Here is a 26,440-nt window from a genome sequence, read left to right on the forward strand (position 1 = left end):
TCCTTCCAAAGCAGAGCCGGTGGGTGTGGAGGCAAGCAGGACAAGGCGGAGGGAAAGACGGCGGCGGCGGCGGCGGCGGCGGCGGTGGGACTTGGACTAGGATTGGGACTACTTACTGGTAATTGTGTATTCGTAGAGGACGCAAAGACACACAACCCAGCTCACAGGATACAGGGGGGTCGAGCTAAGGAGGGTATGGGGTGTGAAGAGTGAGAGGGGAGAGAGTGAGAGAGAGACAGAGAGTGAGAGAGAGAGAGAGATGGGGTACAAGAGGAGTGTGGATTAGAGGCAGGGGGGAGGGCGTGTGGGAGAGACGGGGAGAAAGAGGGAGGGAGTGCGATGTAAGAGAGGAGGACGGTAAGAGTGAGAGAAAGGGAAGAGAGTGAGAGAGAAACAACAGTGCAGCGGGAGGAGTGCCTTGGGTATCCATCCGTATGAGAAAGAAGACGGTGGGCAATGGAAGGAGGAGTAAGTAAGAGACGGGCGGGCAGAAAAGAGAAGAACGACACAGAGAGAGAATATTTGGTGTGTGTGTGAGTGTGTGAGTGTGTGCGTGTGTGTATCCGTACGTGTGTGTGTGTAGTGTACAAAGTACATACCATGCCTTGGATGATGGTGGTGGACCTGGAGAGAAAAAAGGACGTGCCAGATGCTGGGGGAAACGCTCGGCGATCAAAAAAAAGCAGAAGGGAAATACCTCGACCAAGTTCAAGCGGGGACCAAGTCGGCAGGGCCAGGTAGAAGCAGGGTAGGTATCGTATCCGACCAAGACTAGAGAGACAGCGAGAGAAAGAGAGAGAGAGAGAGAGGTACAGACAGCTGTGAGTACCATCACCCGTACCTGCGCCAATGCCAATACCAGTTAATGCCAGCGCCATCCATGGTGTGGAAGACCCAAAGTGTGTGCAAGAGAGCATGGACTTTTCCCCTTGCTACTCTTTGCTGCTGTTGCTGCTCATCAGTGCTCACTCACTCACTCACTGACTACTTTGCCCCCCCCCCCCCCCCCCCCCCCCCCCACCCCCTGGGGGTTGGGAAAGCCCAAGGTGTGTGCAGAGAGGCAGGATCTTTTCCCTTCTTCTCCTTTTTGTTTTTTTGTGCCTCCTCCGGCCCCCCCCCCCCCCCCCTCGACACTTTTCCCCCCCCCCCCCCCCCCCTTCTGTTCCCTACTTCTCATAGGATACCAACCTACGGATACCTATGCAGCACAGCCTTGAGATGGGCACTTGTCAGGACCAATGGGTGGGGTGACTGATGGTGGATGAACAAGAAGGGCGTTGTAGATGGCACCAGGACTCGACTGGGCTGGGCTTGAGTCGACTGAGTCGAACCGACCAAGCGTGCCAAGACCTGCTGCGCTCTCTCTGCCCGTACGGTACCTCTGGGCGTGTTATTGCTGTGGCTCTTCCAACTTCTTAGTCTGTCTGCCAGTCTACAGCACCCTGTGATGCTATCTCATCCATAGCCATCTCTGGCTTGGCATCTGTGCCGGTGCTGATATTTCTATCCGTAGATGCTTGGCATGGGCTGCCCGTTCTGCTGTAAGTCGGCAATACCATGAGCACATCCTGCCGAGGACCAAATTCTGCCATACAGCGTGTGCAAGGCAACAGGCAGAGACCAGATGCTGGTCGGAAGCAGCTGCTCCTATTGTTATTATAGTAGTAGTAGTAGTAGTAGTAGTAGTAGTAGTAGTAGTAGTAGTAGTAGTAGTAGTAGTAGTAGTAGTAGTAGTAGTAGTAGTAGTAGTAGTAGTAGTAGTAGTAGTAGTAGTAGTAGTAGTAGTAGTAGTAGTAGTAGTAGTAGTAGTAGTAGTAGTAGTAGTAGTAGTAGTAGTAGTTGTTGTTGTTGTTGTTGTCGATGTCGTCGTCCCTCGTTCTAGTATTGGTATTGGTGTGGGACGCATGGTCAAGGTTGGGTGAGGGAAAGAGTCCGACAAGGTTAAGCTCAAATGCCTCAAGGTAAGCTTCCCACACAAGGACCGAGAGGGGAGATAAAGAAAGAGCTTGGGCAAAGCAAGGCGACGGGATCGAACGACAACTGCTGGCCGGTGCTTGATGCTTGATTCGGGCTGGTAGCCATAGTTTGCCTGATTTAGTTTTTGGCTTTTGATGCCAACTATTTGGCGGGTCGACGGGAGCAAAATCTTTTTCTCGTATTTCTGCTTGACCTATATTGTCATGCCCTGAGCATTGGTTGAAGCCAATTACGGCAGCTTTCGATGAAACAAATGTCGACAACGAATACATCACCAGCTACGGCAAACCAATACTGAGTACGATTGCAACAGTGACAAGGAACGCGAGAGCCGAGACGGACAAAGGTAGCTGACACTTGGTATGAGCAACGGCGAAGATACATGAGGGCAGATAAAACATGCAATGAACTTGATGTTGAGGCATCTGGGTATGAGCTGCGGTTGGTGGTCCGGCGTCATGGCAGAGTACAGAGAAACGGCTGTGCAATTGCAGAATTGGATACTTAGCCATACCCATCTCTTCCTAGCAGCGGGGAGCTGCCCGACGACAAGGAAGGGGGAGTGTGAGGCCACTGTGTGTGTTTGGACCAATTCCTCTCCAATACTCCAAAGACCGCTTGAAGGCCTTGCGAGGCCAAGCGGTGCTGAGCACCTGCAAGTTGAGGGGAGCAGTAAATCACCGAGCGTCCAGTGTCCGCGAGGTGTCAGCGCCAAGTTTGTGCTCGGATTGATACATTCAAAATCGGGGAGGAGACTGGTCGACATGGACGAGGACGAGGACAAAGACGGTAACGAACGGTTGGATTGAAGGAAAAGAAACAGGATGGATAGACAGGGAAGGCAACTATGAGCTAGATAGGATAAGGTCGGATGGACAGGATGGGATGGGATAGGCGTTAAACGGTCGGGTGGGAGTGAAAAGGAAAAGGTGAGAAGAGGAGGGAAGAGGGGGGGGCATAGAGATGAAGATGCAAGAGGGACAAGGCGGCGATGAGGGCGGAAGATGGGCACGGCCAGAGGTATCAGGAAGAGGGAAGAGGCGAGCCGGCGGCGACAACGTCGACAAGCACACCAGATCGTTGAAACGTAAAAGGTGGATGCGCAGGTGGTGCGGTATCTGTCATGCCATTGGCAATTACTGGTTGCTATTGATGTCGAATCCTCTTGCTTTGGGGATGTGTATGTACTCCGTATGGAAGTCGCAAGAGGTGATGGAAAAGACCTCTTCGGGACGAGGCGTACGCCCCACCAAGACGTTTCTGTCAAAAGGAAGGCACAGAGTCACAGAGTACCTTACCTATGGAGTATGGGGACGTATCGTCAATTTGACAATAGGAAGGAACTGTTCTTGGGGTTCTCTCTCCCCCGTTGCCCCCTTGCAGTTCCCGTCACCTTCCAAGTTTCCACTCTTTATTACGGATACATTGTCCTCAGGGTACGTAGGTTGCCATGACTGGAGAATTAAGACATCTGGGCCCCAAGTCTAGCCAACCCACTCAAGGGAGAGATGAAAGCATGCACGTGCCTGCTAGTGCTTTTTCGGCAGACTGTCTCTCTACAATACTTCCACTCCATGCCTCATGTAGGTAACCTGCCTTATTATGTAGGACTGTATAAGGTAAATTGCAATGGGCCAAGAGGCATGAACCGTCAGGTAAAGCACGGCGTTCGACATGCCATCGCTTGTGGCATCCATCCCTTCCAATACAAAAGGACTCTCGACACTGACACTCTGATACCTCTGATACCTCTGATACCGTAACGTCTACGGATACCCAACGGCTGGCCCTTGCACCATGCCTTGGCTGCCTGACCTTCTGCTACAACACTGGATGGAACCTCTCATGACCCGCCAGCCAAGAAGAGGAAGAGGGCACGGTCGAGCCGGTAGAAGGCGGCAGCGGTGGGGGGCCGTGGCAAGAGGAACAGAAGGTTACGGGAAGGGAACGCCAGCGCAGGGAGAGCACAGGCGGCGGGCTCGGGAGCCAAAATGTTGAAGAAAACAAGGAGGGAAACAGAAGAAAACAAAGCCAGCCCGTCGTCCAATTCCAAGCTTCCCTGTCTTGCTTTGCGTGCCGTGTGAGAGCCTAACTTGAGACAAGGAACATGTCTGCGCCGAACATGTAGAAGATCGCTACCTACTTCGCGCACACAGGCCACCAGATGCGCCAGAAGTAGCGAATTACCCAGGGATAGCAACTTCGTTGTGGCTGTCTTCAACAACAGAGCGCTCATACGGGTTGATGCAAGGACAAGATACAGTGAGTGTATCCAGGGGCAGCAGACGGTAATCAGAGACTACTTTGTAAATGCAGAGGAGAAGCAGATTTGACGCCTGTGCTGCAAAGTTGGGGAAGAATGTTAAGTAAGGTCAAAAGACAAGGGTCGAGGGGCCGCTAAATTTCATCTCGACGCATCCATGGCGACAACCAACCTCTTGGCTACGGCACCTGGTCCCCTACCTGCCCGTTGGCAAATCTCGCCCGTTGAGAATTATTTCATTTCGTCCAAGGCGAGGCTAGGCTACGCCGAAGTGAAGGGTCCAGCAAAAGAACATAACCATCGCAGGGTTCGATGCGAGCGAGGCTGATTGATGCCCCTCCAAGTACGAATAGGGCTATCAATGCAACTGCCGCGTCAGTCATACCACGCTTGCGCCTCAAGACGCTCGGTTGTGGATGAAGTGATGACACTAGAACGGAAAGCGAGAGGGTATGAAGAAGAAGTGAAAGGAGGAGTGCGTAAGGACCAGTGAACAACACGTAAGATGAGGCATCATCGACCATCGAGACGAACTTCTTTTAGGTGAGGCGAGTACCATCGAAAACGCTTTGGCTCAACATAGCCTAGGTGTTCTTGCATAGTAGCAGTAACCAGTGGATAGGTAGGTGTGAGGGAGTGATCCCGATTGCGAGGATAATTTCCATCTGTAAACCCCTTCCACGTTGTTCCAACACTACCTTGACTTGGGTAGACCGTAGGAGGGGCATCGAGACCACAAGGGGTACGTATGTATCCGTACGTGCGTGCCTGCGGGTGACATCTTCTTGGTCTCTCGTAATCGAGGACTGCCTCCGCCAACCACGTCTATATCGGCAGACGGGCTCTTTTACCCCAGTTCCGAAGCGCGTCAGGGACAAAGCCGAAAGACAAGGCCGGAAAATGCAAAGTCAGCTCCCATCTCGAGAATTCCTCTTTCGTACTGGTTTCGTCCCGCAGCCTCTTGTGTTTGTCCCGACTGCGCCGGGCGCGAGAGTGAGACAGGACGGAGCTAGGCTGATGGACCCCCCCCCAGCTTCACTCCATACTCCATCCGGTGCTTGGGTAGTGTGCGAAGAGTTCGTCGTGTCCTCGAGGTACTAGGTAGTGACACAGGCATTCTGTCACAACTCATTGACTACACGTCGGATGCTAGTAGAAGGAGCGTGATATGGTGTGCGGCGGGTACAATCATGGACTGATTAAAGCACTCACTCTCTGGAGGTTCAAACTTTCTCGCCGTCGTTCACCAATGCACCTTTTTTTCCTTCCTTTTTGCCAATAACCAACCGTCTGTGCCTGCTGTTCGTAGAATTGGGTTATTTTTGACATTGCCAATCTGCTTACCGTTCTTGTTACCTTTCCGGTCCCTTGCCCTGCCTCGCCCGCTTCCCGCGTGGCATGCTAACTTGACTGCGGTTTTGCCTTTGGTCGATGTCACTCTAATAGATTGTCATCAAGAAAACTTTACTCCGTCCCACCACCCCCGGTGGTTTGGTGTAGCCTGTAGGCTCGGATGCCTGCAGCTTTGCTTCCCACCCAGCGCGGCTCCAAAGTCGCGCGTATTGTGCTTAATTGGAAATAGAACAATACCCACGTAAATTCCAACCGCACAGCGCATAACGGCGTCTGGCAACAGACTTGTGTTTGGGATTTCTAGTCGATGCCGATTATAGCACTATTCTCGCTCGCGAATATCGTCGGCACGGTGCCGGAACCATTAGGGCACATATCCTAGCATGTACGTCGCCGTTGAGAGACAGCCAATAATACGTACTCTGAGGGAAGCCAGAGCCAGGGAGGGGCACTCGTTGTCGCGTGGTACGCCTTAGGTAAGACAGATGGGCACACTTGGGATGGGTGACGGTGGGATCTGGCGCTCCGTAGTGTACCGTACCTGTGCCCATGCTGGTGGCTCGTTTTCGCGGTGCCAAACGCCTGTGGCTTTGCGTCAGGGAAACAGGGAGTAGGTGAACAATGCGTACAAATGGAGACGAAAAAGGCCTGTCGTGCCTGCGAGCTCAATGGAAGAGTACAAAGTACGGGATACACGAGTGTCAGTCTGTGAACGGCACAGGGGAGGGACGATAGGGGGGGGCCGTGGCTTGCTGCGTCGGCTTCGCTGATTTGCTTGAGCTAGAACTCCGCGCGGGTATTGATTCGTGCCTGACCAGGGGCCAGGCTTCAAACCCTAGGTAGCTAGGGTCAGTGGAAGGGTTGTGGAAAGACCTGGGGTGCTGAAGATTGATTCGACGTCTCGTCAGTCGATACCCCAAAATGTTGCAGAGTTGATGATGGAACTGATGTTCAAAGTGTGTCTTGCTGCTCTTCATACCTAGCCGAAGCTCATATTCCCACATTTGCGTGTTCTTACGCTAATACATCCAAGTAGATTTCTGCTACGAAACTCGTGGAATTGCTCTACAGATACACTTGGTCAGGACACACATTAGTACCTGGGTAAGACTTGAGAGTTGAGGGGACGAAAAGACAACGGCATGACTTTTGAGCCGCGATGCGCCATGTGTTTGAGTGGAGAATGGGAACATGGTCAAGACATGGAAGCTGCGCTCCCGCTTGGAGCCGGCCAAATATTGTCGGAGTATCCGTATCCAGTAAGGCACGAATAGGACAATACCACACGGCACTAGAGTCAAGGTAGGCTCATGGCGACAACAGCTGTGTGGACACCATGTGAAAGGGTGCAGAAAGATGATTGATGGTCCATTAGGAATAGTAAGGAAGATAGAAGAAGACGAAACGTACAGATACGGGGCTCTACTATGGATAGACTGGTCGCGGCAGCTTCACAACGGAGTGCAATCCGAGCAACGAACGGCGGGTCCGCGGGTTTGCGAACCCGGCCAACAGCCTCGGTCCTAAGTCAAATAGGGACCAACCTCTGAAAAGCAACAGGCCGAATTTTCAATGACGGGCGAGAATACTCGGGTCAAGGTTCCCTAGCCCAACTTGGCCAGGTACAAGCTCGCGACAGAATTGCGTCTACGGGTACGGATAGGCTTGCATAGCTACTACCTTAGCTGTGTCTGCAGGGAGGAGTTCACGAATAGGGTAAAGGGGGGGATGGTTAGAAGGAAAAAGCAAATAAAGATAGGGACGACGAGAAAGAGGAAAAAAAAACACGGAGGAGAAAAGACTATTGCCATCAAGCTTGTCACTTCGGACAGGGAACAGGGTGAACAGGATCTTCCCATGTCGTCTACAGAAAGCAGACGCAAGCCGAGCCAGTAAGTTGCGAGCTGCAGAACAAGGGACCACAGGCCACCCCTGCTCATAAGCACCCAACGCCAGGAACCCAGGCGGGGTGGGAGGCTCAGGTCCCCGAGAAATTGAAGAATGATCAACACAAGGGTGGGAAAAGGGTGGGTGGTCGATGGAAGGCTGTGCGACGTGCAGTTGAAAGAATGGATGGCTGGATGGTAATGTGAGGTGGGTGGTGGTGGTGGTGGGGTTGTTGTTGAAGGAGCGAAAAGGGTGAAGCGGGAGCAGAATCAGAAGGGGAGAATGGTAAGGGGGGGGGGGGGGGGCGTGGATCACATGGATGATGGTGCGGGATGTCTGCCAAGTCGAGTTGAGCAAGCACGGTTTGGAAAAAAGAGAAACACGTGATCTGGTGAATGCAGCACGTACCTACTAACAGTTTTAAGGTAGATACCTCAGGTACCTTAGGAACCTATGTGCTCTGGCTTTGGGTATCTTGTACCTAAGCTAGAAGATGGAAGCAATCAAGCACGAAACCTGAACCTTTCGTGACTTCCAACTTAAGACCGGGCGGATCGGAACAACAATTCCCTCCGCCGTTTTCTCTGTCCTCAAGTCATGTCACTTGCTGGGAAGACCACAGCTGACACACGGCCTCGTTGAAATGGGACACCGGGGGGCGGAGGGGGCGGTGGAGTCGAGACCAGGGGAGAGCTCACATCACCGGCAGTGTATCGTCATCCTCCATCTTGAGAGTCTGCCTACTTTCCGAAACCGATGGCTACAACGACAAATTTGACTACACCCTATCACATTGTCGTATCATTAAAGGACAAGGTGGCGAACTGACCGAACGGCCGGGAGTAGATCAAAGATTGGTCGCCGGGCATCATGCAACGTTTAACTTACACAACTGGACATCCCTCTGCCAACTAAGACTTCATCTCTTAGATAGCAAGCAAGCCAATTTTTGTTCACTCACTTGTCACCCATGTGGATGAAGCTGGGCAACTCTATTCTAACAGAACCTAGGCACATACCCAACGTAAGCTAAACCGTCTCATCGTATCTTGAGATGGTGTGGTGCAAGTGCCCACCCGACATCCGAGAGCCCTCTCTCTCTCTCTCTCTCTCTCTCTCTCTCTCTCTCTCTCTCTCTCTCTCGCTTCACCAACTGCTCTGGATTTAGCTTCAAGAAACACCCAGCATGTTCCTCGTCAAAGCTAACCTTATTGGTTCAGCAAGGCGAGCCGATTTCAGTCTTGAAGATGAAGGGTCAGCGGGAGGGACGCTGCGGCATAACTTCAAGATGTCCGGATCCGCCTCATCGCCATCGGCGGGGTGGTCATGCAGTGGCACTTGCATTTGTTTGTATTCGTATGCGCTTTCGACGTTCAATGGCGCAACATATCAGCCGGGGCACATTGACTATGCGCAATGGACTTTGCATTCTCTATCATATTGCTCCATACATAACATGCTGCTCTCAAAGTCAATGGCTATCTAGAGTCTGAAACTAGGCGAGGCCATGCGTCCAAACACGCACGTTGGTTTCCAGCACGACAGGTTACCGCGAGTCTGGGCGGAAATTTACTTGCGTGTCAAAAAATACCAAGACTCATCCAATTGCATCGGTCAAAGCTACACGATCATTTGGCAGAAAACGCTAGCATACTACGTACAGCAAATAGCCGGGAGCGGGAAAAGTCTCCAGGTATGATCCACGGCATTGGCTACTATCACATTCACAAGCCAGCGTCGTTGAGGAATCGTTGCCAAGACTTTACAACAAGCCGTTCTGTCGCCTGCTGATGGTCGCAAGACCCCGGGCACAGGGCGATCAGGACAATGCTGTGATTATCTTGGGATTGAGCAGGGGAACTCTGTCGCATCAGTGACTGGGAAGGGGATCGTGGAGAACGGCAATATCCGTTTGATTCCATCGAGACATGCTCCCGGCGTTGCTACGACTGCTAGGGATGCCAGCTTAAGCTAACGTCGGCGGCATGGCAAGTGAGGGTGCCATATGGGCGACTGTGCGCCCTGGCTACTGCAGCATTCCGGCACCTAGTGTGTAGAGAATGTGTGTACCTTACTGGATTGCGCCCGCATGGCTTTGAGGAAAGGAAGGTCGAAGCCAATGTGCCAAGAAAACCGAAGTGCATGTGGCAGTACTCCGTAATGGTGAAAGTGTGTGCCTGCGCTTTGTGTGCATGATGGTGGGAGTGCGCGTACGGGCTACCGCACAGCGAGATGATCAAGCCAGATCTGATTTCCCTTCGATATGCACGGGCGTGGTGTATGCGTACCGTATTGCCTGTTCAAGGTACGAATACCCGTACCGTAGAGGGATGACCGCGCAAGTATGGATATGGATGGCTGTCGAGAACATGGATGGATCGAGGCAGAAACGAACTCCAACAGTCTCCATCTAGCTTGCCGCAAAGGTAGGGGTGTGGTTGAGCGCCGGCTATGCAGTATCCACGCCAAGGTACCCCCTACCCCAATCAATCTTCGTGCGCAGATTTGCGGCATCCCAGGGCGGCGCGTTTCAAGGTTCACCCATACATCTGGGCAGTTCCATTTACGCAACGGCAGGCTCCTCATCCAGAGTCCTGGAGCAGATTACATTGGGCATCGAGGTATTCGCTCAATTGGTTAATCGGACCCAGGAGCTACGTCCGACGATGGATGTGTGATGATGGTGATGGTGATGGTGCACGGCTGAGAACAACGGGCGCGTGGTACCCGGCGTTGAAGGCAAATGGCTCATGCTCTGAACGCCTACCTAGTGACCCGACTACTGATACTAGATAGAGGTAAAGGGCCGTGCTGGTGAATCGGCGTTTGTCGGCAGGAAACCGGCGATGGACTTTATTTTCAGATGCCGCCGCCTAGGAGGGTTGAGATTTCGGGATGCAGGGCATCTTTGACATATTGATGCCTTGGTGCCTTGGTGCCTTGATTTATGCCCTTAGTCACCTGCAGGCTGCAAATGATGCCTGAGATATTTGCAGCCTGGCCGCTGGGATATCAATCCTCAGGCAGCACAGATGCGGCGCGCATAGTGCCCAAACTGAGGTGAACCGATACCCGTCTATAGGTACGGAGTACTCCATGGTCCACACTACATAAGGTAAGGTACCGAAACTTGGAGGAATAAATTCATACTGCGTAGACGGCAAGCGATTATGGACTGCCTACCTTTTTGTCAAGGGACGTGGGTACTCACCTACCGCACCAAACGAATGCGGATATCCCATCTCTCACAGGTGCAAAGTACGTACATGCCTCGTCTGGTTTGAGGCACGCCACAGCAGACCTAGGTATACTAGAACCTAGAAGAAGCTCGGGGCATCGGCGTTGCATCTTGGTCCGCATCGCAACAAATCCAACATCACTTGCAGTTGGGCTGCAATCCTGCAGTATTCACTAGGTTGACGTTCTCCATCTCTCTCAACGCCCACAGATAGCCGTGGCTGTTATTGACAGGTGAGCGTTTTCCTTGGGCCCAACGTGTGCTTGGATCTGAAACTTGACACCAATAGCAAACCACCCTTCCCCTCTTTTCTTTGCGTCTTGGGCTTCATCTCACAGCATTTATCCTGGATAGCTCGCCTGTATCGACCACCAATCTCGCAGCTCGGCTGTGCGGGGCCCGGAGCCGGCCCCGACGACACATCCTCCATTTGTTTCTGCGGCCGGACGGGGGACACTGGGGTTGCAATTGGAAGGGTATTCTGTACCACGCCGCTACGGATACCTGCCAGCAGCACCCATTCATCTCGCAACCCACCCACCCAACCTTCAACTTTCGATCACCTCTCGCATCTCATCTCATCCTACATCAGAACCGGCCAGACGTACGGACACTGCTCGTGCTGTCTGAAAACTCTCCATTGAGGCACGATGAACGCTCCCGCATTGGCAGCCCGAAATCGACGAGTTTCTCCCTGTTGCATCCTGGACCTAGGCACCCCATCTGGTCAAGCTAGTGCTGGAGCCGGAGTCGGACCCGGAGCTCAGACAACATGAGTTCCAACCTTGTACCAGCAACTGGACTCTTCATTCTTCAACGGGATACCCGTACCATTCTGCCATGTTCCCAGGATGTGTCCTCCTCGATGGATCTGTCCCAACTCACAACCTACCCCTACGTCAAAGGGGGCAAATTGAGAAGGCAATGTAAGTATCCGCACCTTGCGAGGGCGGGCAAGACTCGAGGGCGGGAGCGGGAGCATAGAAGAAGTGTCTCCTTCGTAGCCCTGCTAATTAGCCTGACCCCCTTCCCCGGGGAACTTGGAAGGGCCATGACCAGGGCTGACCCTCTTATCCCGGTTCATTGTCTATGCTCCCGAAGCCTGAAGTTCTGGACATCGCTCCCTGGGCCTGGGTCCTAACTCCCTACGAATACTCCCTCACAGCCGCCAAGGGGGCCAGCGACTGGGAGCCTGGGTTCCCGCTCAATAGCCAAGGAAGAGCCTGAGACAAGACCTACCAACCTTCCCACACCTACCTTGCCTGACCACCTCACCGACGGCCTTCAGGTTCACTACTCACACGGACCAATGCAGTAATCAAAGCCCGATGTCCGTGGGCAACAATAGAGACTCGGCCGGCCGGACTTTGATCAAGGGCTCATGATATGCAGAGACTGGACCACCATTGGCCATCGGCCGTCGGCGATATCATCCTGACTTGAACCGACCAATCGTTCACACAAGCGACGAAGAAGCCAAACAAGGCCGCCAATCGCCTCGGTTCCCGACCTACCGGAAGCGTGCCTAGGATGCCGAACCGGCACTCTGTCCTGCAAATTCAATTCTGACGACGGCACCGACTGTTGAGTCTTGCTGTCGGGGCTAGAGCTCCACGCCTGTCTCAGTGAATGCGCTGGGGTCGTTGTTCATCTTCAGACTCCATTGGGTACCACAGTACCTACTCCAATTCAAACCCCATGGCCGGTCCTACGTTGATCGAGAATCTGCAGGCAAATGAGCAGTATCCTCAATTGCGACTTCAGTATGAGTGTACTACCCCAATTTGGCCAACTCAGTCTCACTCCGGGCAGGCCTCACTCACGCCCGCCGCCAAGTAAACGAGGCTGGGGTTCTTAGCTCAGCCCCGGAAAGACGATGAGGATGAAGTACGGATGTAAACAGCATCCGCTTAGTCAACAAACAGGAAATCATCCACAACAGACACTGACGATAGCCTGCGTGCGTCCGCGGCGGAATCCCTACGCCCCACGAGTCTTATTCTTGATCCTTGGACATGACATTTCCTCTTCGCTCTGCTCTCATTCTTGGCCCTTGGATTACTACATTGGTATCCTTGAGCGGGCGCGACGCATCTCACACTGGAGTCGACTAGTGTCTGGGGGTGTGATTTGTCTGCCCGCCTTGTGTACGAGTGGCCTGATTCTGTATCGTTATTTAACAAAATCTCGCGTCTAGTGGTGTCATAGCCTGATGAGCCTAGAAAGGGCCCGAGCACGGTTCTGGGTACTCGACCGCTCGCCTTGTTGTCTGGCCTTGGTCCGCCTCACGTGGTAAGGGCCTTTTGAACAGATGGGAGTTGGGACACCAAAGCGGATTCTCACAGTACCCAGATCCCAGACATGGATGGCGGATTGCGGTTGACTACGTACATACAAATGCACTGGGCAGGCAAGTTAGCAGGCCTGAGGCGGACGCGGGGCTCCCGCACTCCGCGGGCCTCCGCGAAGCGGTCGCAACGCCAGTGGTCCGGCGACACTGCTTTGTCGTGTCCGAGCAGCCGTGTGTTCGACGCTAGACTCGTTCACCCAACCGCCCTAGCTAAGTGGACGCTGATGCTCCAGCTCAACCGTCTTATTCCCACATCGACATCGACAGGCCATGACGCCTTTCTTGTCATGGTCTTTTCACCCTTACTTTGATCCCCTCCTTCCTGGAAGAGACCCGGAGGGGTTTCTCACAGACGAGGGGGCCGAGAAGGGTTGAGGCGAAATGGGGCCAAAGGATGTCGGCACGAGAGAGTTGAGAGAGTCGAGACGACAGGGCCGACATAGGGAGATGGGTGAGATGGGCCAGAGAAGGCGGAGAGAGAGAAAGCCAGAGAATGAACGGGATGGCCCTTCAGCTTTCCCTGTTACACTAGGGATGCCATCGAGCGCATGGCCATACCCTTTCAGAGGCCGATACACCCACAAGTGATCAACAAGAGACGGACGGAAAAAGCACAAGAGCGAAGATACCCCATGCTCCCCTCTCGGCCCATCCTGCTGGGCCACCCATGCCCACTTCACCGGCCTCACATTCGTCTTGGCCATCTCTCATGCGCCCGCCCGCTCGCTGAGCTCCCCGCTCCCCATTAGCAAGCTCCCCGCCGACATATGCCTTGTAGCCTCGTCGAATGCCTCACGTCCCCTACCCCGCCCATGACGCCTTGTCACTCTGTGTCGCACTTGTTCCCCGAGCTCGCTTGGCCTGGTCCTGTCGCGATGATGGGCAATGGCGACGTTTCCGATGATTCCCGCCAGGTAGGCAGGGCTCCCAGCCAACCTGATCACGACTCGCGGAGGCACGTCCGTAACACCCAAGAACTCCGTCATCTACGGACACTTTGCATACAATACTATCCGTACGGAGTAGTGTGCGGATACCATCACTCCATCTCAACTTCTCAAGTCCTTAACACCTATCCTTGGCCTCCTTTTCTTGGTTACCCTATCCCGATACGCTAAGGTAGCGCATCAGCTTCAGTTCTTTGCTGGCTATGTCCAGATTGAGCTAGACTGAAGTCGACCAAACTACCTACCTCCGACTCGGAGCTTGGAGACGTTGTACTCACTGATGGCACAGATCCAAGCCTCGAAAGACATGGTGCACACGTCCAAGGTCACGCATCTGTTGCCATTGGTCTAGGAGATGTCGAAAACCTGAGCTAAAACAAAACCAAACAAGAATGGAATGACGGCCAGAACCGAACCGGCCGAAATGCCAGTGCGGCTGCAGACCTTTGGCCTGCATGGTAAATGTTTGACGTGTCGTGGTTTCGCAGTTCACTGTAGACTAACACGACGATGGCGTGGGCACAGCGAATTTCGCCATCTAGACCCGATGCATTGTTGTCACGTTAAGCCTTCCAGTGTCGCACCTAGCCTGCTCCACGGGAGGAGTCTTGACTGCTGTGCCACGTTAGACTGCAGCTCGAGCACGGCACAGATACCTACCCGCAGCTGGGGGAAAGATGGGGGTTCTGGACTGTGTGATAGAGAAAGATGGTTTCAGCCAAATCCGGCGCGTAGCCTTGACCCCATTGGACTCCTGTCGAGTGGTGGTTCCAAGATACAGTCAGTGTATTACCATCTTGCTGGTCTTGTCTTACCCGACTTTAGCTGTCCCAAGGAGGGGGACAAGGCACTATCACTGTGAACGAGTACTGTGATACATACGGTTACACACACAGCGCTTCCACATGCTGGAGGCTGGAGAGAACAACAGAGTGTCCGAATGTCTGGCTCAGCCTACCGGTAGCTTCTTGCCCCTTGTCTTACCCACAGTGGCCCGGCACCTCACCAACCTGTCTGACCAGGATCCCGTATGGGCCAATGACGGCCCCTCTTAACTCTCCGTACGACAGATGAGAGTATGTCATCGGCCTATCTTTCTCTATTGTCAGAAGAGAGGCTCTGTTTGGACCCCGACCACGGTGTAAGCGTGTCCCGAGGGGCTGTCACGGTCCACCTTACTCCGTAGACCGTCCGGGCCACAAGGGGAAGACGCAAATGTGTGACCGGTACGTTCGCCGTGCGGCACTACTTGCTTATGAGAATCGCCGGCCGGCTTGGATCATTTCTAATGTCGGCGGTGATGAGCCTCGCTCCACGACACCTCACAACGCGTAGATGTTTCTCATGTTTCCTCGTCTTTTGCACACAGCTCACCTCACCGATATTTTCACAGCCTCACAGGCGGTCTGTCGGCCTGTCTGCCCTTCTCCGCTTGACTTATTTCCTGCCCTTTCCTCTTTTCACCCCAGTCACGGTGCTATCCAGATTCCCTGCCTGTCACGACCCATCTCGGTTTCTCTCTCACGTTCCCTGTCTCCAATTTGAATTGTGGCCCCTCACCTTTCCCTCTTTTTTGCTATATCAGTCAGTCCCGACTCTCGAGGGTATCTGCGCTCAACAGAGGCCAAGACAAGGTATGTCAGATCAGCCAGGGGGGGCACTGAGTGACCAGGGGTGAAGCTCTTGGCACATATTCAAACATGAGGGAATCGACCGTCCCAGGGATGGGGATACCCCCGTCTCTCATCATATATAGCTGTAGTCAAGTGACTTGGATCCCCGCAGACAGCCTGGTCTGCCATTCGCACCACTGCCATATTAATCCCTTGATCCCAGCTCCCGCCCGCAACGTCGCCAGAGACAGGCGAGCAAGCAACAGCCGCCGTGACCGCGGCCGCGGTCGCCGCGCCTTGTAACAACCTTGATATGGGCCCTGCACATGGCCTTCACCGCAAACTGACGGCGGCGGGCGGCAGCAACGGGTGCGGAAAAGATCCAAGCCATCTTAAACTTGCCGCCGTGCCGCGATTTATCTTGGCGTGGGACATGGGGGAGGGGTCTTGTCAAATTTGTCACGCTCAGAAACAAAGGGACCGTCACTAATAACACCATGGAATCGTCGAACACGTCTAAGTACGGATAGCCGTATGAGAGGAGCAGTCTAGACTAGCGTAAAGGAGCAACAAGGTGTCGAACCCTCGTCGCACATCGTCAGCAGTCTGGCAACGTCTTCTTGTCTGGCCGTGGCCATTGAGTCTCGACTCTGGCATTCATCACCAAACTTGGCATCAAACAGCTTGGCGTGGACTTGGCTGTTCATGAACACATGCTCTCCCCCTTCCCCTCCCTTCCCTAGTATTGGCCCTTCGTCATCGTCACACCCCGCCCAGCCCCGTTGGTATCGTGACAGTATCAGGTCGAGTGTCTCGCTTGCCGGTCTTCCCACGTCGCTTGCTCATCTCTCCCTCCGCCTCCACCTTCCGGACGGACTGTTACGTCTGCCCGCCGGGCTTCCGGAAGGCCGGTGCCGGCACAGCCGCCGGCGCCGAATGACCACCACCTTCAGTCACCACCCCTCCCCGGCCCTTGGTATCCTCCCAAGCCATTTCCCCCTCACTTCCCGAACCATGATCTATCAATTCTTTTTCTTGGCTCGCCATCAAGGTGATCCTACGTGGTGCCGTGTGATGCGAGATCTAGCCCCTCAGGCGTGGCGGAGCGAGAGTAGACAAGTCGGGTATGGGTACGGATACTCGCGATAGCGAGGCGCATGATGATGGTGAGCAAGTTTTTGCCAAGACCCAAGCCTCTCTCTGCCAACTTGCCAACTTGCCAACTTGCCAAGTCCTCTTTTCCTCATCACCCAAAATCCCAAGCCCTCTCTCATCAGAAATCAATCATTTTGTTTGCCGCATATGCGTACACGTGCCACAAAAAAAGTCATTGTGCCAAGATATATCTTGGCGCGCCTCTTATTTGAGAAGTCCCCCCCCCCCCCCGAAGACGCTAGACCTGTGGAAATGATACGATAATGCTTATGCGGCTGCTAGTTAGGAGCGCGAGCAAGCCACCGCTTCGTCTGTTCGTCGTCATTGGGATGGCTAAGGCCCACGGTCCAATGGACTTTCTCTATGCTTGTCTATCCGTCGCCACCCTAACTCCCCGCCATGATCTATATCGCCTAGTCTGCGGCAGTGTTGCATGGACTTCGGGACCCCTCCCGCCCGCCAGCCTGACGTTGCGGTAGGTACATGAGCCTACGCTACACGGAAGGTGGTGTCTTTCCACCAAAGCCAAGACAAGCGCGATATCGCCTCGCCAAGTTGTGTACCTACGCATATGTGTGTCCATAGCTCCAACTCCATCTTGGCACTCGAGGAGGTTGAGAAGTTTGGGCTTGGCTTTTTGGCGCCTCGCCTTGCCCACATTCTCTCTTAGCATGACCGGGGCTAAACCGCAACAAGATCTAGTAGAGGAACGCGAGCAAAAAGCGCGTCTCATGAATAAGACAGGGAAGTATTTGGCGAAGTTGGTCAATCTTGGGTACTTGGCCCCTGGGAATGACGGGCCAAGGGTTTGCAGCAAGCGCACACTCAACTCCCAGCTAGCAAGATTAGGCGATGCGGGCAGCGGATGCACCTCGATCGACTTCGCCATCTGCATACTTGTTGATCACTCATCAACATGCCTAGCTACCCGTATAGAAAACACAGGAGAAGATTTATGACGGACAAAGATTAACTCCCACAATTCCGACCTCGCTCACAACGACCGGACCCCCACTGGCACCCCCTTGCCCTGGTTCAGACTTCAACCATTCCCCTGGGCCCGAAGCCGCCGCGGCTTACACCAAAAGCAGCGGCCAGGCTGGTAAGAACCAATGTCAATCCCGGTGCAGCTCTCTGGGCCCCTACTGTGTAGATGATTCGGAAGTGGCGCGCTACTTGGCTGCGTGGAAGCGGGAGGACTGGAAGCTTAACAGCATGGCGGCGAAGCAGCTGCAGTCTGCAGAGACGGGAGCCAAGGAGGCCCATCACGCATACTCAAAAGTGACGAGAAGCACTCCGTACCCCGTACCTTTTTTGTTGGGCGATGATATTCTGCCACTAGCTGCCGCTATTCTGCCACCAAGTGTGGCTGCGGCCGCCACACGACCGCCGGTCTCGGGTACATACGTAAGCTAGGCTCTGCGTAGTTAGTATTCGAACGGATTAAGCTAATCAGAGGCCGTTAATTAACTTATAGTCGATTAAATAATTTTAGTAAAAAGTACGGTAATTGACAAATTAGCCTAAGTTGGCGAATTGGCCTAAATCGACGGAATTGTCGATTTGGCCGAATTGACTGCCCAATTGACTGCCTAATTAACTAGCTGCCTAATTGACTCGCTCGAAAGGCTTGTAGCGATTTACTAGCGGTAGTCTGTAACGAGGTCGAGGATTTGTAACGCTTATTCGGGTAGGTTAACTTTGCGAGGCGTTGCTGCTTTTGATCGCGACTGCTATTTCGTGGGTAGCCTTGTTAAGTGCTGCTCTAGCCTTAGGTAGGCTAGAGAAGCGCTGGGCGTAAAGTGGGTAGTCGTACTCTACGTGACCGTATTCGTCGTAATTGACGGCATGCTAGTAGACGAAGGGATCGTTAACTTTGCGATTATTCTTTTTTTGCGGTATATTGACGTTAGGAATAGCTTTAATTAGCGGTAGCAGTAGCGACGGCGAGGTCGACGAAGTGGTAGTTGTAGGTAGGTAGGTAGGTAGGTAAGTGGGTGGGTATGGGCAGCTGGCCTCCGGGCTCGGAGGCAGGGGCGGTCGCAGCCACACTTGGGGGCGGGATATCGGCAGGTGCTGGCAGAATATCATCGCCCTTTTTGTTCATAGGAAAGGAATACGGATACTCAGTACTTCATCATTCTAGGTACGTATGTCTCCGCCATGCCGCCCCTGTCCCTGTACGCCCGTTGAGTGAGATGTTTCCCCATGGTCTTCGCCGGGGCCGCTGTAGCACAGAAATTGCCGTGTAGTAGTTGGCGGGGTGCAGGTAATTAGATCAACGACAAAAGTGCCCGTCTCCGCCTCTTTGTCTGGTTCCAGGATTGAGGCCTGCGGCCTGGGTTGCGGGCTTGCCCTGGTTCCTTGTGTAGTGTCCAGTCTCCAGTCTCCAGAGTCCAAGGGATCCGTAGATCAGATCAGAGAAATTCCCATGCTCTTCCCACCCGCCGCAAAATAGACTAAAATGTCTATTTTTTGCTCCTATTCCAATTTGCGGCTTGCCTGCAACTTGCTTGGCTTCTCTCCCTCCCCCCTTAATGGTATAGCGTCTTTCGTTTTTCATCACAGCAGAGTTGAAACGTTTGGTCCCCGGTGCCCTAGACCCTGTCCGATGAATTGGTTTTGATCCCATCTCGCCATCATCGCCTCCTCCCCTTAGTCCATCTATTGACTCTCGAGTCTTGACACTGGTATGTACCTCTCTTGCTAGTAAGAGTCAGAATGTTTGTCTCCATACTTTGGTCCCCCTGGCTCAATCTCGTTGGTTCACGTAATATCTGTCCGGGCAGACAGGTAAAGGTCCCCCGAGCCCCCCAGAAAGAAACTCGGCCCATCCGGTATGAGTGGGCTGGGTAGAGGCACCAGGTCACATTGCTCAACTTTCAGGAAGTCCTTGGCCGGCTAGGGAGCAGTCGGGTAGCGTGAGGTGGTTACAGTGATGCGCCCCCATCACGTACGTTGTCCCACTGCAACCAGATGACACTTCTTAGCATACATAACCGCGCGCCGGATAATAGCATTGCTAGCCAAGGGAACCAAAAGGGACGACACTTATAACTCTAGAAGTTCAGACACGCCAAATGGCAAAGACCAACAGCAAGGGGGTGGTGGATGGTGCCGGTGCATGCGGCCGTGACAAGTCCGCATCCCGGCGCCGGACCCCCTTCTCTGTCCTCTCTTCTCCTCCATCTCGGCCGTTCATCTGCTTGCAGTTGCACATCCCTCCTCTTCCTGGCGACTGTACGGAGTACTGTGGCATGGTAGAAGGCTGGGATTCCGGGAGGCAACTCAACCTAACTTTGCCCACCATCTTTTCTTCAGCATCTATACTTCGTACCCAACCGAGTTATCCCATCTTTGAACCAATCAAGCCCATGTCGTGGTTCCGGCAAAAGAGTTGATCGCTGCTCCACCATCTCCCCGAGCAGAAATATCCGCCAAAACGTTTGGACGGGGACTCCATACCATAGCCCCAAGCTAAGGAAAGGAAACGAGCCCGAAGGCGGCAACGATCTGGTGCTTCGCACGCAGAGCGACGTCAGCGACACATGTGGCTCACGAGGCTTGTGGGTGACATGATCAAAAGAGTGGGAGGTAATAACTCCGTAGGCTGGATGTGGAACAAAAAGAAAAAGATGGAATAAGAGAAATTAGGCGGGCCATGTTATGTCAGTGCTGTGGCCCTGTCACTGCCAATAAGGACCCTCCATGCATATTGACCCTTTCCTCTTCTCTCCCTTCCCTTACTAGGCTCTATGGATGGCAGAAGAAAGGAATTAAGAAGCATGTGAGCTAGTGAATAGGTGGACTGCCCGGCGAGGGCGTAGGTATATGGTGAGCAGGGGAGTAGATGGAGAGAAGATGGAGTTATCCTCCACATGGACAGTCGGCCAGTGACAAGAGAGAAAGAGAGAGATGCCCTACACAGATACGCTTCCATAGGATACACAGAGACTGATAATGAGTACTGACTGCCTGCGTACTTTGTGCTCCAAATGTACTCTCTGTATGGTGCATCTATACGGGGTAGGTACACTAGCTGACTGGGTAGGCAGCTGGTAGGTATTCGTAACGAGAGAGAACGAGAGAGAGAAAAAGAGAGCGAGAGAAGGGGGTGGGAGTGTGTCCGATGAAGGCAAAGATGTACGGAGTACACTACGCCCATACGACGCCCACGCACGTTCAAGGTCCCGCCCAGGCACCACTTTGCTCCCCACGCAGCACACCAACCCCCATCCATTCACACCACTATCCGAAAAAGAAAAGGGAAACCAGTGTTTGGCACCAGAAGAGCTGCGATCTCACAATCTGGAGTTCGCACTAGCGGCCCAACTTGACAAGGACCCCGACTGTGCCAAGCTTCCAAAGCGGGTTTGTACGTTGTAGTATATCCGCACTACACCGCATCCAAACGCTCCCTCTGACCTTATCACCTTGGGTTCTGGAGTCTTGGGTCCTGAATCGGGGACTTGAGGACCATGGGACTTGGACTCGTTTGCTATGCATGTCTCATCCACATTCATTTGGGAGGGAATGGATAATGGTGAGACCTCATCGTGCCTGTGTGCCTGTGCCTGTATGCTTGTAGGTATGCCTGTGTACCGACCGGCATTGCAATACCGCGCGCGTGCCACGCTTGGGTTAGAGTCTTGGCAGCAAATTCTGATCAACTTCAACACCAACTTCGCTTTCCATCTTTGCCTTCATCTCGACGTGCCAAGCCAGCAAAGCAGACCATCACGGCACGCAAAAGTCGTTGCCAAGACGTCGGTTCTCCCAATGCTTTCTCCTGCTTGACATAATTTCGAGGGGGTCGGGGTACAAATTCTGCAGATGACGCGAAACGTAGACGAGACAAAAACAAATAACAAAAAGAATCACCAATCATCATCATCGCTGGCTAGCATTCTGGATAACTCGCCGTGCTATCTACGGATAATGATAATAGCCACATAGCCATGCCCCGTAGACTAGTATCCATCCATATGCCTCGATGCGGCTACTGGTACGGACGGTAAATCCAACTCCATGCCCTCAGTCGCCGCCCACTTCACGCATCACGAACGATCAAACACCGCCGGCCTTTTGGGTGCCACTTTCTCTTTCGCTTTCTTCACCATGATCATATCTCTTTCTCTCTAGCCCCGTTCCATTTACCAGTGCCCATCAAAGCCAAGCATCACCCAATCGCCGACAAACGTTACCTCCGCTACAACCAGTATTTCGTACTTGGTTGTTCGTACGGATACACATAGTTTGCAACACACCTCACCGTTGCGTTCGATAGATTCACCCCTGATCAACCGGCCACTTTCCCATCGATCCCGCCCCTTACACACATCGACTGCTTCTTGTTTCCATAGACCTGACCCCTGACTGACAACAAGCCCCTCCCATATCCTCTGGGGGCCCTCTGGACATCTCCATCATCGATTTGTATTTAATTATATTGCTGAACTGCAACATTGACAAGGTCTGCCTTCTATACCCAGCCCACCGGGTTTGTCCGGCATGTGGGCCAACCTGTCCTTCGGTATCGTGGAACACTCCAATGTGCGTCTAGTAGTCCGTCAACTGCGCATCGTGCAGCAGTCTCTTCACCGCATTCGGATTCCATATACACATGATGAAATGGACACTAACGTAAGTATCCGTAGCTTCTCGACCTTCTCGCTCACTATCTGCAACCCGACAACGGCCGCCACTAGGCGCCTTGGAGAAGGAAATGTACGAAGAAGGCATTGCCACAACTTCCTGACCATGAACCCCTTGCCCATCCAATTGCAGGATTCTTTGGGAGCGCGATGACTCGGAAAAAGGTACCATAGCCATCCATTCGCTACCTCAGAGTAGACTAGTCTTCCATATGTACACTGTTGCGGAACGCTAGACAGAACAAGTTGGCCAGCAAGCTAGGTACGGCAGGATTGGTACCGCCATCGGAGGGCTAATTAGCCCGGCCGACCCGGGGCTTGCTCCAGGTTGAGACGACGCCATGCCATCCGTGAAGATCCACGTCCGTGCTCTGCAGTCTGCACACGCTTGGCTCCATGCTGTCTCTCTCTCTCTCTTTCTCTTTCTCTCTCCCTCCCGGTCTCCCTCTCCCTCGCTCTCCATGCTGCATGCTTACTGGTGCTGCTGGACTTACTAGCTGCCACTGGTCATCCTTCAAAAAGGTGTCTCAGCTGAATCACGCCCCCACCCCTGCTTGCTCTCTTCTCAGTCGGCCTTCATAAAAAACCATGGCCGGCTGGCTGCCGATTCATCTGACGTGTAGCGCCTCGCCGGCACCCTCATTGGAATAGGCATCGTCGCTCCAAACACTCCATCGAGGCCCACCGATCCGTCCTGATCGAGCTGCTGATGCCGCCGCTTCCCCATGCTCTCTGCCGCTGCCGCCGTCGTTCCCTCCTTGCCCTTCAATGTCTCCTCGCTCTCGGCATGCCCCTCCAGCGTCACAGTCTGCGCCTTTGCCTGCGAACGCGACTGAGCCTGTGCGTCTTGGTCCCCAGTACTTGCCGAGCTGTCCTTGACTGCGACTAACACGCCGCACTCCCAGTTGCGACAAGTGAGCTTGGCCGTTCCCGACTCCCGGTCCTTCACTAATCGGCCCCTAAAAGTTCAATCTAGGTCAGCCTTATGATCGACCCACGTCGTTTCTTCACGCTGCCCTCAGACAGTAGGCTTTGCCCCTTCTGTGATGTGTCTTCCTCACTGAGACGAGACAGTACACTACACTAGACTGCCCCTTCACTCTTCGTCACGCAGCCCTTACCACTAAGGGTAGCCTGCAGGCCAATCGCGAGGGTTCCTGTTTGACTTACCATGCGCTCTCCGACAAGTTTGCACTCCCCACGTATGCCCAGACTGCGCCGTCGTGCGCCCGCTCACGGACGAATATGGCTTTGCTATGTAGTAACAGGCCACCTCTGGCGCTTTGGCAATCTCGCATCAATTCTCGCGGAAACGTTGAAGAATTCCACCATTTCTCTTGCATGCAAATGGTGCCGGCAGACTAGATCACGTAAAATGAGCATACGGGGAAAATACATGGGGACTTGGGCAGCAGGATCGACCGGTAACGCGGCGATCCCGGCCGGCACACAACTTACAGATCTACCGCCCCGGCTACTAGAAACGGTCTTTTCGGTAGGGAAATAGATGCGGAAATGATGCTGCAATTGGAGCGGCTCCTTGTCAATGTCGACCGGTCTGGAACCACCCAAGCCTGTTTTTGCAGCCTTGCTCTTGGTCATTTTGGACTGCCTGGCTTCGTATTCTTTCATGCCTGAGTCGCCTGCAAGGAGTGCCAGCAATGGAGCGTTAGTATGCTGATCTTTTCACCCTGACAAACCTCAGCAGGCTTGATTGCAACCACACGCACCTTGACAGGCATAGTATATCATCGTTAAGAACCCATGGTTTAGCGATCCCAGTGAAGATGCCTGGGATGACAAATTTGTTAGCAACACCCCTGGTCACCGCTCGCCAAGAGCTGGGCAACTTGCTCAGCCAAAAGACCGCGCAGACCACCTACGTACCACATAGTCAATGTCAACGGCATTCTCGGTTGCCAAACCCAAGCTTCGGATAATGCTCCCTAAGCCGCAGTAGCCTAATCGAAAGTCTAAGTCAGCACAATTTTGACTTGCCACGAACATGAAGTCATCGCGTCCCGAGCAGAAGGGGTAGACTGGCCTGTGTGTTGCCAAGCTTCCTTCGTATGGCTGCCAGAGCTATGGGTCGATGTCAGCCTTCAGTCAGGATGTCATCTTATATCGGGCTGCCCTGTTGGCTATTGCTACTGACATGGAATGGACGAAACCATAACGGCTTGTCTCGGAGAAGTCGTAGTTGTCCAGGCTCTTCACCAATTTGTCGTCAAGGCCAAGCGCTCTTAGGAAGCGTCGGAGCTCGGTGCCGAATGATGTCTCGATAGGTGGCCCATTGAGCCGGGGCAGGTCGATCAGAAAGATCATCTAGGTAGAGTCAGCCAGACCATCAAGAATAAGTCAAGTTGGGAGCTCAAACGTTTTCCAGCTGACCCGTCTCTCCCCAGTCGTAAGGAACCAGATTGCCGGAAGGAATTACAATACGGAGGCAACTGCGTGTCGGTGTTAGATGGCTACTGGTAGCTTAAACAGTTGAGATCCAACTTACCCTTCATACTTCAAGATCTGCAACTTGGAATGCATGTACCCGCCATGCATTGGCGGAAAGCAAAATTTGATGAGACTACCGGCCGGAATGTTTGAGCGGATGTTGGCTTTCTAGAATATGAAGCGCAAGCTCAGCACTCGACCAAGAAATGTAAGACAGTCTTCCAACATACCTCGGCATCGTTATTTGCGTAGGCGACTAGAAGCATCTTGGTGTTTCGGACATTGACCTTCGAGAGAAGCCATTCCTCGTCCCATTGGAAGGATGAGAGCACGGCCAGCTGTAGTTTGTCCTTCTGAAGGACTTCCTCAATCTTGATATCTTCCCCGTTTCTGGGGCAGCCGAAGGCCCAAGTGCGCTTGAACGCTCCTTTCGAAAATGGTAATTCCAAAGGATTTGCGGCTGGTGTTGCAGATATTGCTGGTGTCGCTGCCTTGGACTTTGCGGTACCAGTAACCTTATGGCTCTCAGAGACTCCAGGGCGTAGCAACTTTAAGCTCTGTGAGGATTGGGTATCAATACCAGCCTCTGCAGCTGAACGCTTCTTCAGTCTTGCTATACGTTCCTCTTCCATTTTCTTGCGGTCGAGGGCCAACAGCCCCAACGGGCCTGTGTTAGTGGCTGACGATGTCGGAAGCTTCGTTGCAGATGACGCAGCCTTGGTTCTGTCGTCGTTGTCGAATTCCTCTTGCTGTAAAGAGAGTGCAATGGCTAATGCGAAATCTGGATCGTCATCTGCGCTTGGCGACTGGGGTTGCGCCCGATTATTGTGCGAACTCATAATTGCTCGCGAGGTTTTGCTGCCTTTGGCTGTACTTGCTGGCTTGAAAAGACAGCTGTAATTCCCAGCGAGCTTTTTCGATCTTCCTGGAGTTGAATTTTTGCAAACAATTTAGTGCAGTGAAGCGTCGGCACTAGGACCACTTCGTCGTGATGATGGTGAACATTGGACGACGTCAATTACACGGCCGACGTGTAACCAAGACCCATCTTTCCGTTCGTCAACTCGCGAAGTCACGTGCTCTCGTGTCTGATCTTTCCTTTTGGTGCATGTGCATTTTTCTACATATCCAGGCTTGAATGGCACTTATGCTATCAGCTTTACAGCGATATCGAAATTGGGTCGGTTTGTTACATCCAGTCCCATGGGTGTGTTGACAAGTTGATTCCTAAAACAACGGCGAAGGTCGATATATTGATTGAAGATGTCATCTGTCTCAAGTATCTCTTTTGGAGGGGCTATTGCTATCAACCTCGAAAGCATGACCGATGTAGGCATCAGATTCGCGTCGGACAATGCATCGCACTTCAACCATGATGTTTTCTAATTTTCAAAATCTCACGTAAACTTTCGAATATTCTGCTGGTGTACAGAACATTTTCGTTTCTTTTTCGTTTGTATGATCTACCACGTTTTGTCCACTATCTGTAAAAACCCTTCGGCTTTGTCGTGCTGTTGTGGTTTATCGACACCAACTATGTGCTACATCCGGGCTG

At 53.1% G+C, this 26,440-nt stretch overlaps 11 protein-coding genes across 11 annotated transcripts; 6 read left to right on the plus strand and 5 right to left on the minus strand.

Moving 5' to 3' along the window:
• Positions 1–184: 184 nt before the first annotated feature.
• Positions 185–430, minus strand: CLUP02_03539 (uncharacterized protein; the record flags this gene model as incomplete). Its single annotated transcript, XM_049282559.1, has 1 exon — positions 185–430. The coding sequence occupies one exon, from the start codon at positions 428–430 to the stop codon at positions 185–187; it is 246 nt and encodes an 81-aa protein (XP_049139702.1).
• Positions 431–1,415: 985 nt separating this feature from the next.
• On the minus strand, positions 1,416–2,082 carry CLUP02_03540 (uncharacterized protein; the record flags this gene model as incomplete). Its single annotated transcript, XM_049282560.1, has 2 exons — positions 1,416–1,878; positions 2,036–2,082. The coding sequence occupies 2 exons, from the start codon at positions 2,080–2,082 to the stop codon at positions 1,416–1,418; spliced, it is 510 nt and encodes a 169-aa protein (XP_049139703.1).
• Positions 2,083–3,485: 1,403 nt separating this feature from the next.
• Positions 3,486–3,740, plus strand: CLUP02_03541 (uncharacterized protein; the record flags this gene model as incomplete). The annotated part of the gene is made up of 1 exon (XM_049282561.1): positions 3,486–3,740. The coding sequence occupies one exon, from the start codon at positions 3,486–3,488 to the stop codon at positions 3,738–3,740; it is 255 nt and encodes an 84-aa protein (XP_049139704.1).
• An 80-nt stretch (positions 3,741–3,820) lies between these two features.
• CLUP02_03542 (uncharacterized protein) lies at positions 3,821–4,213 on the minus strand (the record flags this gene model as incomplete). The annotated part of the gene is made up of 1 exon (XM_049282562.1): positions 3,821–4,213. One exon carries the CDS (start codon positions 4,211–4,213, stop codon positions 3,821–3,823), a length of 393 nt encoding a protein of 130 aa, XP_049139705.1.
• A 2,539-nt stretch (positions 4,214–6,752) lies between these two features.
• On the plus strand, positions 6,753–9,537 carry CLUP02_03543 (uncharacterized protein; the record flags this gene model as incomplete). Its single annotated transcript, XM_049282563.1, has 13 exons — positions 6,753–6,852; positions 6,939–7,079; positions 7,154–7,246; positions 7,442–7,620; positions 7,688–7,765; positions 8,025–8,155; positions 8,190–8,337; positions 8,415–8,504; positions 8,649–8,950; positions 9,018–9,057; positions 9,120–9,173; positions 9,240–9,419; positions 9,478–9,537. 13 exons carry the CDS (start codon positions 6,753–6,755, stop codon positions 9,535–9,537), a joined length of 1,596 nt encoding a protein of 531 aa, XP_049139706.1.
• A 287-nt stretch (positions 9,538–9,824) lies between these two features.
• CLUP02_03544 (uncharacterized protein) lies at positions 9,825–10,158 on the plus strand (the record flags this gene model as incomplete). The annotated part of the gene is made up of 2 exons (XM_049282564.1): positions 9,825–9,950; positions 10,000–10,158. The coding sequence occupies 2 exons, from the start codon at positions 9,825–9,827 to the stop codon at positions 10,156–10,158; spliced, it is 285 nt and encodes a 94-aa protein (XP_049139707.1).
• A 217-nt stretch (positions 10,159–10,375) lies between these two features.
• CLUP02_03545 (uncharacterized protein) lies at positions 10,376–12,557 on the plus strand (the record flags this gene model as incomplete). Its single annotated transcript, XM_049282565.1, has 11 exons — positions 10,376–10,415; positions 10,477–10,540; positions 10,676–10,865; positions 10,929–10,951; positions 11,008–11,179; positions 11,233–11,337; positions 11,433–11,644; positions 11,892–12,006; positions 12,067–12,137; positions 12,192–12,301; positions 12,376–12,557. 11 exons carry the CDS (start codon positions 10,376–10,378, stop codon positions 12,555–12,557), a joined length of 1,284 nt encoding a protein of 427 aa, XP_049139708.1.
• Positions 12,558–12,628: 71 nt separating this feature from the next.
• On the minus strand, positions 12,629–14,324 carry CLUP02_03546 (uncharacterized protein; the record flags this gene model as incomplete). The annotated part of the gene is made up of 8 exons (XM_049282566.1): positions 12,629–12,992; positions 13,062–13,218; positions 13,289–13,349; positions 13,419–13,596; positions 13,673–13,839; positions 13,908–14,054; positions 14,182–14,216; positions 14,261–14,324. The coding sequence occupies 8 exons, from the start codon at positions 14,322–14,324 to the stop codon at positions 12,629–12,631; spliced, it is 1,173 nt and encodes a 390-aa protein (XP_049139709.1).
• Positions 14,325–15,230: 906 nt separating this feature from the next.
• CLUP02_03547 (uncharacterized protein) lies at positions 15,231–16,568 on the plus strand (the record flags this gene model as incomplete). The annotated part of the gene is made up of 4 exons (XM_049282567.1): positions 15,231–15,241; positions 15,601–15,649; positions 15,852–15,997; positions 16,406–16,568. The coding sequence occupies 4 exons, from the start codon at positions 15,231–15,233 to the stop codon at positions 16,566–16,568; spliced, it is 369 nt and encodes a 122-aa protein (XP_049139710.1).
• A 4,807-nt stretch (positions 16,569–21,375) lies between these two features.
• On the plus strand, positions 21,376–21,585 carry CLUP02_03548 (uncharacterized protein; the record flags this gene model as incomplete). The annotated part of the gene is made up of 1 exon (XM_049282568.1): positions 21,376–21,585. A coding segment is annotated over one exon (210 nt), but the record flags the coding sequence as incomplete, so codon positions are not given.
• A 1,417-nt stretch (positions 21,586–23,002) lies between these two features.
• On the minus strand, positions 23,003–25,724 carry CLUP02_03549 (ubiquitin interaction domain-containing protein; the record flags this gene model as incomplete). The annotated part of the gene is made up of 9 exons (XM_049282569.1): positions 23,003–23,396; positions 23,608–23,798; positions 23,896–24,080; positions 24,168–24,228; positions 24,325–24,519; positions 24,589–24,762; positions 24,815–24,887; positions 24,944–25,053; positions 25,116–25,724. 9 exons carry the CDS (start codon positions 25,722–25,724, stop codon positions 23,003–23,005), a joined length of 1,992 nt encoding a protein of 663 aa, XP_049139712.1.
• Positions 25,725–26,440: the final 716 nt, after the last annotated feature.

The sequence above is a fragment of the Colletotrichum lupini genome, chromosome 2, assembly GCF_023278565.1.
Source record: "Colletotrichum lupini chromosome 2, complete sequence".
Lineage (NCBI taxonomy): Eukaryota > Fungi > Ascomycota > Sordariomycetes > Glomerellales > Glomerellaceae > Colletotrichum > Colletotrichum lupini.